An 11,507-nucleotide genomic window follows, 5' to 3' on the forward strand; every position below is an offset into this window, starting at 1 on the left:
TGGGGCTAGAAGGCTTTTCCTTCCTTTCCCTTTCCCTCCTGTTATTTCCCTTCCAACTTCTCCCCACATTTTCTTCCCCTCCCCTTTCCTTCTCTTCCCACTACACCCCACATTTCCCTTTCCTTCCATTCCCTTTTGTATCTTGTTGTTTTAGGAATACTTTAAGCGTTGGTGTGCTTTACTGAGAACATTTCTTCCTACAGTGTGTCATTTCATAGCAGGGTGGGTGAAATGCTAGTCATGGAAATTTAAATTAGAATAGAAATTGTATTGGAATAGAATATGATTGTTTTGTGGTCTTAAATCTGAAACGTGTTTTCTCCTTGGGCTTTAGGTACAGCAATTGTTTAATAGCGACTTTGGGGAAGTTTTCAGTATCCAGTCTCCTCATAAGGAAGAAAGAAGGTTTCTGGAGGACTTAATCATGAGTCAAGCTGCCACTAAATCTCCACTTCCAAAAAGAAAGCATGTGAGAACATTGTGCATCTGATCATTAATGATGATGGGGACAGGCTGAGAGAGCTGGGACTCTTCAGCTTGGAGAAGAGAAGGCTCTGGGGGGGACCTGATAGCAGCCTGCCAGTACCTGAAGGAGGCCTGCAGGAAAACTGGGGAGGGACTTTTGATAAGGGCAGGTAGCGACACGACAAGAGGAAATGGCTTTAAACTGGAAGAGGGTAGAATTAGACCAGGTATTAGGAAGAAATTCTGTACTGTGAGGGTGGTGAGACACTGGAACAAGTTGCCCGGTGAGGTTGTGATTGGCCCCTCCCTGGAAGCACTCAAGACCAGGCTGGATGGGGCTTTGAGCAGCCTGGTCTACAGGGAGGTGTCCCTGCCTATAGCAGGGTTTGGAACTAGGTGATCACAGGGGTCTGGATTTTGTGTTCTTGTGCAGGAAATTTTGGAGACGTGATTTATCATCACCATAGCTAACACTGCGTGGGCAATTTTGACATGCTTTGACTTGCCAGTGCTTTCTGTTGTCTCCACTTATCTGGAACCTCCTTGAAATGTATGCCTGTTCTGGAGATCTTTTCTTATTTCCTAGCTGTTGTGGTATAAAGAAGTGTGGAAAGGGGATGGAACACCTTGTGGAAAGGTGATGGAACAGCTTGTTCTAGATGCCATCTCCATGCAATTGGAAGAGAAGAAGGTCATCAGAAATAGTGAGTATGGATTCACCAAGGGAAAGTCGTGCTCGACCAAGCTCGTAGCCCTCTGTGATGGCATCACCAGCTGGATAGTTGGTGATGAACAGCGGAAGTTGTCTACCTTGATTTCAGCAAGGCTTTTGATGCTGTCTCCCACAACATCCTGATAACGAAGCTGAGAAAGTGTGGGATGGATGAGTGGATGGTGAGGTGGGTTGAGAATAGAGCTCATTCTATGTGGCTGTTCAGCACTTTGCAGGTATTGATCTTGCAGCAGGATCTGTCTGGCTGCAGGACCGTGGTTGGAGACATTGATTCCAGCAGAAACTCTGTAAGCAGCGGCGACCTGTGCAAAGCGCTGCTCGGCATGGACCTCTGCTGAGGTGAGTGGGGGCTCAACGTGTTGCTCCTTGTTCACGTTCAGTGCTAACAGGAAACTCGTGCATCATTTCTGTTTCAGCTGTCCCAACGCTGTGATCCCTTGCTGCTGGGATGGGGTATTTGAAAAATGATGCGTGTGCTGAGCTCAGATGTCTCTTGCAGGAATCAAGCGTTGAGCAAAAAGAATGTTTGGGCCAGGTGACCGCAGAAGTCTGGCTGTTTTGGATGGTGGCAGCAGATGGAAGCAGGTGTTCTTGGGACTGCTGAGCTTTTGACGTAAGTCAGGTGTACTGTAGCAAGTACCATTAGGTTGTGAAATGCCTTTAAACACGCGCACTAGGTATCTCTGTCCTGCTATGCCATTGTTGCTTCTTTTTGCTGCAGTTGTTTTTACTACTGTGTGTGTGTTGGGCTTGTTTGCTTGTAGAAGGAAGACTGTTAGGTGTAGTTTTCACAGAGAACTTCTTTTATGATTTCTTGATGATTTTAATCCAAAATATCAGAAGGAATGTTGCAAGAAAGGGCCCTGTCAATGCCGGTAAGTTTCTACTCAGCTCTGCATGAGGGACCCCGCTGTGGAGGGAAGTGTTCAAGAAACATTTAGGCTTAGATACAGTGTTGAGAGACATGGTTTAGTGGGGTTACTGGTGGTAGGTGGATGGTTGGACTGGATGATCTTGTAGGTCTTTTCCAACCTAGCTGATTCTATGATTCTAAGTGTAAATAAGGGCAGCTCAGAATCCTCTCTTGCCAGCTTCACATGCTGGGTTTTGAGCTTCTGAACTGTGCTCCGTCTGCCTAAGGTGTTCCCTTCTGCTTGAAAGGAGAAGGGCTGCAAGGTGGTATTTCTCTTGTGGCTTGCAGCTGTGCTCCTTGGCACAGAGCTCTCAGTCTTCAGCATTGTTTCCATGTGGCAGACCATTAGGCAGACCTAATATGTGTCCCAAATGCAGCCTTCTATTCCTCTAGCCTGACCAACATTTTATTTTGAGGAGGAAGGAAAGAATGTGGTTGAATTAGAATGACATTTGAGTGCTAACACAGGGTGGTGAGTGAGGGCCCCCGAAGGCAACTTGTTGCTGTGGGAGCATTGTCCAATGACAAGGTCGGAGGTAACACCTGCTGGCAGATGGGGACAATACTGTTGGCTTTAGGTGAGGAGAAGGTGAAACACGATGACTGAGCTGACTGCAAAGAGCTTCTGGGGGAGGCTTGGTGCCACCTTTGAATTTGATCTGAGGAACTGCTTGTGTGCTGATGTCCAGGCAGGCTTTGGGGAGCAGACTACATAGCAGGGTATGTCGGGTAGGACTAGGGCTTGGACCAGGCCAGGTGGAATACAATGGGCTTTGCTCTCGTTCTTAGTGCTTGTTTTTGCTCAGGAGGGGCAAGGTGGTGAACCTTGTGAACGAATGGCTGCAGATGAGGTTTGCAGAGCAAGAGGTCCTGCAGGTCTTCTGTGACACCCATGAAGCTGTAGCAAGGTTGCCTCAGTGTAAAACACGAGAAATGCACAGAGATCTGCAGGTGAGCAGTGGGCTCCAGTAGTGCTGGGGGGGGGGATGTGCTCGCTCCTTTCTGTATACATTGTCTGCCTCCTCTCTGGCGAATGGGCTTTGAAAGCTGCTACCATGTTTCTGTTGTCAGGAAAAGTGGATAGAAACACTTTTCTCTATGGAAGGGTTTCAAACACGAGCCTCTCCTTGCGACTTGTTGTATGTTTGTCATCTCTAGATGTGCTTGAGAAACACAGCTGTTTGACTAATTGCATTTTTCACGGGAGATGTGCCAGAATGTATCTGATGAATGATTTGCGGTGTCATTCTACCACCCAAAACACTGCTGATAATGGAGTAGTTCAGAAAAAGTGTGGTGTCAATGTGTTTCCTGGACTCGGATGAAAAGGATGGCTGCAGAGATGCTGGCCTTGGGGCAGGAGTTGTTAGCAGCATTGGAGACTGGCCTGTAATCTTTGACGGTGAAAGTGGATGGTAAGGCTCCGTGTGCTCAGGTGGGAGCAGAGCGAGGCCAGCAGGGAAAGCTTTTGAGCAGTCCCATGCCTAGAATCAAATGAACGCAACAAGACATTTCCTTTTTGTCTCAGCTATCTCATAAAATACCTGAAAATTATCCTCATCCCAGAAGGAAGCTGAGGCATGCTTGTGAAGTTGAGAAGTGCTTTGTGGATCAGGTTCTGTTTTGAGAGTCCTCAGCGGCTGTTTGTTTTGTGCTGCTGGCCGTTGTTTAGTAGGAGCAAGAGAAGACTTGTGTGCTCAGGAGAATATGGTAGTGCAGGGGAGAAAAATCCATGCAGGAGTTAGGGTAAGGGCTGAGGCAAGGAAAGCTGGGGTAAGATGATGAGGTGTAGGAACAGGAACCTCTTCCACTGATATTAACTCCTGCTGTTATTTTTTTGATTAGGAATTAGGTGTTTTTTTTATACCGAACAAACTCATAGTGCAGCCTGTGAATGAATTCATTGGCACCTGTTAGTGTTTGATATCCTTCTCTCCATGGAGTTGCAGTTGAAATGGACACTTGTGGTCTGATGTCCAGCCCGCTCCCACGTGCTCAGACGAGCAAAGTTTGCAAGGCCTGGCTCTTGGTTGGTGAGTTGTGCCCAAGGTCAGGGAGTTGACTCTTCTGGGCTTGGAGAGATGTTTTCCAGTTGCAGGTTGTATTATTTCTGTGGCGTTGACCTCCTGAGCTCCAGCCATAAGTGGGGATCCAAGTACTAACACAGTAGTGGTGGTTTAGCTAGATGCTAACTTTGACAGGAAATGCCCAAGGTGACCAAGAGCTGGAGACAAGAGCACCTTGAGCAGCCCTCTTGAGGGGAATCCTCCCTGTGAACAGAGGCCCAGAAGAAGAGAGTAACTTGTCCCTGTGTTGACGCGGTAAGGTTTTCCTTCCTGACCTGTTCCCTCTCAGGTGGTGTGTCAGTCTTCCCCAGTGTGCCTACGGCTGTGCGATGTGCTCTACGGGAAGTGCTGACATTTTGCATTTGACCTTGTCTCTCATGTTGTTTTAAAGCACCATCTTAGAGGCAACCTTGATTCCTACAGCCCTGAGCTTTGTGCCACGAGAGCTCTCCCGCTTCTTCCTGCCACAAGGCAGAGAAGCAGAGAGTTTCTGTGTTTGATTGCTGTGTTTGGCTGAGCGGTGAGAGCAGGGCAAGGAGGCTGATTTGGACGTGCTGCTTTCAAGATACTGTGCTGTTTGCGTGGCAGTGCTTCTTGCGTGCAAAATTCTGCAACTGTGAGGTGTAAATTAATGGAGGGAAATGTTTCCTTGAGGTAATACGTTGTTTTCTGGAGAATGAAACAGTTGACTTGTGTACGTCAATTGCATTTTCATTTCCTCCTGACCACAGCGTGCTTCATGTTTGCTCCCCTTGCCCCATGCCCCTGTTGAGGTTTAAGGCAGTGGGTGGCTCAGCACCACACAGTCCTTCGCTCACTCCCCCCTTCCCAGTGGGGTGGGGAAGAGAATTGGGGGAAAAAAAACTGAGAACTCATGTGTTGAGATAAAACAGTTTACTAAGGTAGAGAAAAGGATAATAGTTAGGAATATATATATATATATATGACTGTATGTAACAACGAGTGATGTAGAAGCAATGGCTCCCCACCCCCCAACCAATACCCAGCTAGCCCCCAGGCAGTAGAAGAGCGCGAGATGAAGTCCCACCCCCTTCAAAACTCCTTCCGCTTGATGTGATCTGGTATGGAATATCCCTTTGGCCAGTGTATGTCAGCTGTCCTAATTCTGTTCCCTCCCAGCTCCTTGTGCCCTTTGTTGAGAATGGCCTTGGCTCTGCCCAACACTGCTGCTCATAAATGAGAAACGTTGGAGTGCTATCAACGTTGTTTTTCTCCTAGAACCAAAAGGTACAGCCTCATACCGGCCACTCTGAAGAAAAATCCACCCCACCTGACATGAAGCCAGCCTGCAGCGTCCGTGCAGTGAGCCACATGGGGCTGCAGGTCATGCATTTCCCTGGCAACATTGGCCAGGGGTGCTTGGGCAGGTGTCAGTGCTTGGCTGGGACATGGCGCTGCTGTGCCTGTCCAAGCGGCACGCTCCGTGCTCTGCGAGCCACAAAGCAGCGTTTCATGCACAGCATGCCATAATATTGACTGGAACCAGATGCGTTTGTGTCTGTGAGGCTGGGCTTACCCTACGAGCTCTTCTTGCAGTAGCTGTTTTGATTTGCCTTGTAGGTGTGCAGTCAGAAGGGCTTTTCCCCTTGTGTTCTGTCCCACGGTATTTCTCTTGGTGGGCAGAAGGAGCTGAGGGAGTCAGCAGTAGATTGCGTTTGTTTAGGCTCTGGTGCTTAATCCCTGAAGCTCAGTGCTGCGCAGTAGAGTACACGCGTGTTTATGCCAGGGCTGCTGTGAGCGGGAGCCTGGTTGGCATAGCACTGAGCAGCACCTACTGGGCTGTCCAGAGGAAGGCTTTGCAGAAGGAGCAGGAGTGCCTGCATCCATCCATATTCTCTGACAGTTCCTGGCAGTGATGCACCAGCTGTGGCCACGGCAAGGGAATGCAGGACTTGGCTTGGGGCTGCCATGTGGGAGTTACGGCCCTGCTGTATGCCTGGCAAAGCATGACCGCCACGCAGCCATGGCAAGCGTTTGTCTGAGTGTCATGTTTTGTGGTGTCTTCTGAAGCGTCAGGCACTGGAGGTAGCTTCCCCACCAGAAAAGACTTGAGAGCAGCCCTGCAGAGAAGGACTTGGGGGTTGTGGTGGACGAGAAGCAGGATGTGAGCCAGCAGTGTGCGCTGGCAGCCCAGAAGGCCAACTGTGTTCTGGGCTGCGTTGAAAGAGGAGTGGCCATCAGGGAGAGGGATGCGATTGTCCCCCGCTACTGGGCTCTTGTGAGGCCCCATCTGGAGTAGTGCGCCTAGGGTTGGGGTCCCAGCACAAGAAGGATGCAGAGCTCTTGGAAGGAGTTTAGAGGAGGCCAGCAAGATGATCAGAGGGCTGGAGCATCTCTCCTGTGAAGAAAGGTTGAGGGAAGTGGGCTTGTTTAGCTTGGAGAAGAGAAGGCTCCGGGGAGACCTCATTGTGGCCTTGCAAGACTTGAAGGGAGCATATAAACAGGAGGGGGAACAATTGTTCCCGAGGGTGGATAGCAACAGGACTAAAGGGAATGGTTTTAAACTGAGTCAGGGGAGATTTAGGTTGGCTATTAGGAGGAAGGTTTTCACTGAGAGGGTGGTGACGCGCTGGAGCAGGTTGCCCAAGGAGGTTATGATTGCCCCGTCCCTGGAGGTATTGAAGGTAAGGCTGGAGGTGGCTCTGGGCAGCCTGGTCTAGTGGTTGGCGACCCTGCGCTCAGCAGGAGGGTTGAAAATGGATGATCTTTGAGGTCCTTTTCAACCCAGGCGATTCTGTGATTCTGTGATTCTGTGATTCTGTTAAAAGGAGGAAGAAATGAGGTCATCATGGAAGCACAAAGGCAAAAATCCACTCGGGAAAGAAATTTGTAAAGCAGTCTGGTAGTAGTTGTGTATTTCTGCCATGTCTTTGGTGATTTCCTTGCAGGTGAACTAGATGGCTGCCATACCATGCCCTTGAATGAAAAAAAGGACTATCGTGTGGATTTTAGGTAGGCCCTGCACGGCAAGGGACGCTGTTGGGAGGAAGTGTCCATCTGCGTGAGGGTAGGAAGGCCCTGCAGAGGGGTCTGGGCAGGCTGGATGGATGGACCGAGGGCAGCAAGTGCCGGGTCCTTTGTCCACAACAAGCTCCCAGCGGCTTCTCCAGGCTTTGGTTGAGAGAATTCCAAGCATGCAGTGATTGTAGAGTGCTGGGGTGGCGTTTTGGAAGAGTGTGGTCTTTGTGAAGTGGTGTTGTCTCCCCACCTTGTCCAACATGGTGGAGCAGGCTGGTGGCCCTTAGTGATGTCACAAGCGGCTAGAGTGAGGGGAGGAGCAGTGCGTGCTGTGTAGCTTCATTGGAGCGCTTGAGCTCTGGCTGTGTAGGTTGCTTTGTGCACCTGTGCAGCGCCTGAGTAGCTTAGTGTTGACAGCAGCGCCTTGCGCAGCGTCTTGTAGGTAAGCTTAGGCAACGTGGGATAGGCGGGTGGGCAGTGAGGTGGTGAGAAGTGGTGAGTGGCGGAGCTGAGAGGGTTGTGCTGAGCGGCGCAGTGTGGTGGGAGGCTGTAAGCAGCGCTGTTCCCCTGGGGTGGGTGCTGGCTGCGGCCTTGTTGGCCATCTTCATCGATGGCCTGGAGGAAGGGATAGAGTGCGGCCTCAGCCACTGCTGGGTTCAGCTGAAAGGAGATGAAGCGGTGTTTGAATCAGCGGGGTGCTGTGAAGGTAGTGCAAGCATTGTCTGTCAGGAGCGTGGAGCTGAGGCAGGCAGGTGATACAGTGAAAGGTTTTTCTTTGGATGAGTGTGCATCTGTGTGTTGGATAAGTGTGAAGGCATTTAACTTCCTCAGGGTTTGTGCCAAGGATGGCTGGGCCCCGGAGGTTTATGTTGGTTTTGTTTGTTTGTTTGTTTGGGATAGGAGAGGGGAATATTTTCACAGGAAAATTAGTATTGTATTTCTGACAGCATGTCTTGGAGCGAGTGGATGGGAGTGTTGTGCTGTGTGCGTTCTTGCATGGCTGGCTTAGCCCTGCTCCCTGACCTGCTCTTTCTCTCTCGTCTCCCCACCCTGTGCCCGCTCCCTTGGTGCAGCTTTTGCTCTGGAAGAACAGAGCGAAGTGTCAAGGAACGGCTGCCTTCAAGGAACTTGTCTGCCTTCTTCTGATCTCTTGCCAGGTAAATGCCGTGTTTTGTCCCCCCGCATTGTTTTGCAGCCTGTGTTGCGCAGTTTTTAGTAATGCAGCCTCATCAAGCTTTGCTGTGACACTTGTCACGTGTGTTTTTTTTCCACTTCGCGTGCAGCTCTCACCTCTCAGTGCCCTGCTGACACCTGTCAGTGCCCTGCTGCTGCAGGATCGTTGTGCTGTGGGCCAGTGAATCTGCTGCTTTGTGCCAGAGTGCCCATCTGGTGGTACAGGGCTAGGGACTCGGTGAAACGCTGCGTAACAGGCTATCGTGTTTGAATAGACCGGACGCAGTGGTTGTTTGTGGGAGACCGGTTGCACTGGCAAATTCCAGAGAGAATGAATGCCCGTGTTTGGCATTGTCCTGGTCTCAGCGGAGCAGTTGTTGTCATGACTCTTCTCAGCACTTCCTGAGCATCCAGCCTGGCAGTTCATGCTGAACGTTCCTGGGAATCACAGCGGAGTCTCCCTGTCTTTCCTGGTCTTTTTCATGGTTCTGCTGAGGTTTCTGGCATACTGAAAGAAAGTGTTCCGGCTAGGCATGCGCTGCAGCCCGCGCTGAACTGTGTGGAGTAGAGAGTGCTTGCCGGAGCCCTTAGCAGCCTCAGAGAATATGTGGTAGCAAATAACATTGAGACGTTCAGAGGGAGCTGCTTCTTTGGGCGGTTTTTGTGTGTAGTCACTGCAATGCTAACTGGAGCGTGTTCTCCTCCAAATGACAGATTTTGCTGCAAAAGTGAATTGGTTTCTTGAACACCTGCCTATGCCAGTGGATAAGTTGTGGTGGTTCTGAAGGAGTCTCTCAACCAATACAGTGGTGTGTTAACTGTTAATAACTGTGGAGTGTTTCTTTTGTGTTCCAGCTTGTCACGCTTAGGCTGATGGCCATGGCATGCAAGGAGATCAGCTGTGGGCCTGAGCTGGCATGGGCGGAGGTACAGTATGAAGCTCTGCTTGTCCTTTGTTCCCTGAGTTGAGGCAGCAGAGTGAGCCGCAGATCTGCTCTCCTGCTTGTCAAGAGAGAGAGAATCCTTCCAGATGTAGCGGTGTCACTGAGAAGCTGCCTCACAAGCTTTATTTCCTTGCTACGGGCATCTAGCTGGCCGTGAAAGAATAGTACAGACAGAATCAGATCAACCAGATCCGGCGTTATAAACACACAGAAGCATTTTTCCCCTCCTGCCAGGATATTGTCACCCAAGGGCGTGTCATTGTCATCTTCAGCAAGGAGAGGAAGGTGGCACTTGTAGCGAACCGAGGATTGGGTCTGTGGACCAGCTGCTGTGCCCAGTCTGTGGCTGAGACCTCCAAGGGATAGGTTAGAGGAAGGGAGCGGACTCTTGCGCTCCTTTTTGGCAAGGCACTAGTGCAAGTGTGGCAAGTTGTTCAAACTGCTGGAGCCGTCTCGGTTGTGGTGTTTGCCCTCTTCTTTTTTTGTCCCCTGAAATAACTGCAGAAACAGTAAATATAGTGTGCTCCTGTTTGCCATCGGTGCTGGTTGAACTGCTGGAGAGAGCTTGCTTTGTGCTTGCAGTGGCACCAGATGTTTGCATCTTGTGAATTGCAGCTGTGGCTTTGGTTTCCCTCTTAATGGTCTTCTGCCATCTTAAACAACCGACCTTCTTGGAGAAAGAGTGCCGGAAGGAACGGGGCTAAAGGGGCAAGGGCAGCTGTCTGCGTCAGTGCCATTGCTGATTAGTGTGGGTAGAGGGAGATGCGTCTTTGCATTGCCTGGCGATGCTGCTGCACAGCAGGCAGAGAAACGAGTGTTCTTAGAGTTGCAATTCATTTTGAAATGCCTGTGATACGGCCTGAGTGCATTTCCTGCAGCTTTCTGTGCAGAGATGCTCGTCACCCTGAGGTCCTCCTCGTTTGTCCTCGGCTCCTCCCAACGGCCTGTGCTCTTTGTTTCAGACTGCTAACAAGGGGAAGCCCCTGGTGGTCGATGACGAGTCAGCTATCAATATTCCAGCCCTTGCTGCCGCCCATGTGATTAAGGGATACACTGCCCAGGCACCGGATGAGCTCTCCTTTGAGGTAAGTAGTTCAACGCGTTCCTTGTTGTCGTGTACAGAAGAGTAGAACGTGTGCAGATTCAGAGAAGCTGTTTTGTGTGGCTGACTAAGGGCCATTTTCCTTCCTGTGGCTGTTGCCCCACAGCACCGCTCCTGTGTTCATTTTCAAATTCAGGAGAGTGTGTCTTGGTCAGTTTGTGAATGCTGAAGGGAGCTCCCAAGTTTCTACTGGGAAAGAAAACAAGCAGACGTGTGTCAGTACCCACGGGCACACACAGAAGGCTTGTAGTAAAAATGAGTTGAGCTGCGTGGGGGTATTTCCTAGTGTTTTACACTGGCCCTGCTCACTTATGCCTGCGGTTCAATTGCAACTCTTCCATACCCTTTGGCAGAGAGCCTGCTGCTTTTGAGACCCATTTGGTATGGAAGAGCTGTATTCTGTATGTTGTGTACTGTAGTGACTCTTCTACGTCCAAGTTCAATTTTACAATGGGCAACGTCTGCCGTGGTGCAGTTGCTCAGATGTTTTTTGCTCTTTTGCAGAGCAGAAGGCGGCAGTCATTTGAGCTGTGCTTTTGTCCCAGCTGTGCTGAAGCTGGGTTTGATGTTGCAATCTCTTGCAGGTGGGAGACATCGTGTGTGTCATTGATATGCCACCAAAGGAGGTGACCAGGTGGTGGAGAGGGAAGCATGGGTTTCAGGTAGGCACAAGCTTCTGACGTGATAGCGCACCTTGAGTAAAGTCAGGCCTCTCAGCTTGGAGCTGCTCTGCCTGCACGGGGTTGCTTGTGGACGTAAACAGTTTCCGTGTGCGGGTGTCAGAGGACTTTCCCTTTTGCTCTGGAGGAGAATGTTCCGTGGTCTTTGGTTCAACAGCTCCGATATTGAAAATGCTGTCTTCGATATTCTGCCTCTCTTGTTGTTCTTGTTCCAGGTTGGGTTCTTCCCTAGTGAGTGTGTGGAACCGATTAAGGACAAAGTTCCCCAGTCCGTCATTGATTTGGTGCCAAAGCCAGGTATGTATGTTCCATTAGATGGTGCAGGGAAGTAACATGGAGCCTTTTTTGCGTGCGTTCCGTGTCTAACACCTCCTTTTTACATCCCATGTTGTACTCTGTGTTGATCATCCTTTATGGAGACCATGCAGGCCCGTTGAGTCGGATAGTTGGTT

The 11,507-nt window shown here is 50.2% G+C and overlaps 1 protein-coding gene across 12 annotated transcripts in view; it reads left to right on the forward strand.

Moving 5' to 3' along the window:
• LOC110399654 (rho GTPase-activating protein 32-like) overlaps positions 1-11,484 on the forward strand; it is a 20,009-nt gene extending 8,525 nt beyond the window's left edge. For 3 of the 12 annotated variants that reach the window (XM_021398702.1, XM_021398705.1, XM_021398708.1), the window contains 9 exons: positions 335-469; positions 1,052-1,537; positions 1,698-1,811; positions 2,918-3,062; positions 8,230-8,313; positions 9,185-9,256; positions 10,236-10,358; positions 10,960-11,037; positions 11,271-11,472. In XM_021398702.1, coding sequence (XP_021254377.1) covers positions 1,774-1,811; positions 2,918-3,062; positions 8,230-8,313; positions 9,185-9,256; positions 10,236-10,358; positions 10,960-11,037; positions 11,271-11,387 — 657 coding nt within the window. In that variant the 5' untranslated portion in view covers positions 335-469; positions 1,052-1,537; positions 1,698-1,773 and the 3' untranslated portion in view covers positions 11,388-11,472. The other 9 variants (XM_021398707.1, XM_021398703.1, XM_021398709.1 and 6 more) reach the window with 9 other exon arrangements.

The sequence above is a fragment of the Numida meleagris genome, chromosome 5 (genome assembly GCF_002078875.1).
Source record: "Numida meleagris isolate 19003 breed g44 Domestic line chromosome 5, NumMel1.0, whole genome shotgun sequence".
In the NCBI taxonomy this organism is placed as follows: domain Eukaryota; kingdom Metazoa; phylum Chordata; class Aves; order Galliformes; family Numididae; genus Numida; species Numida meleagris.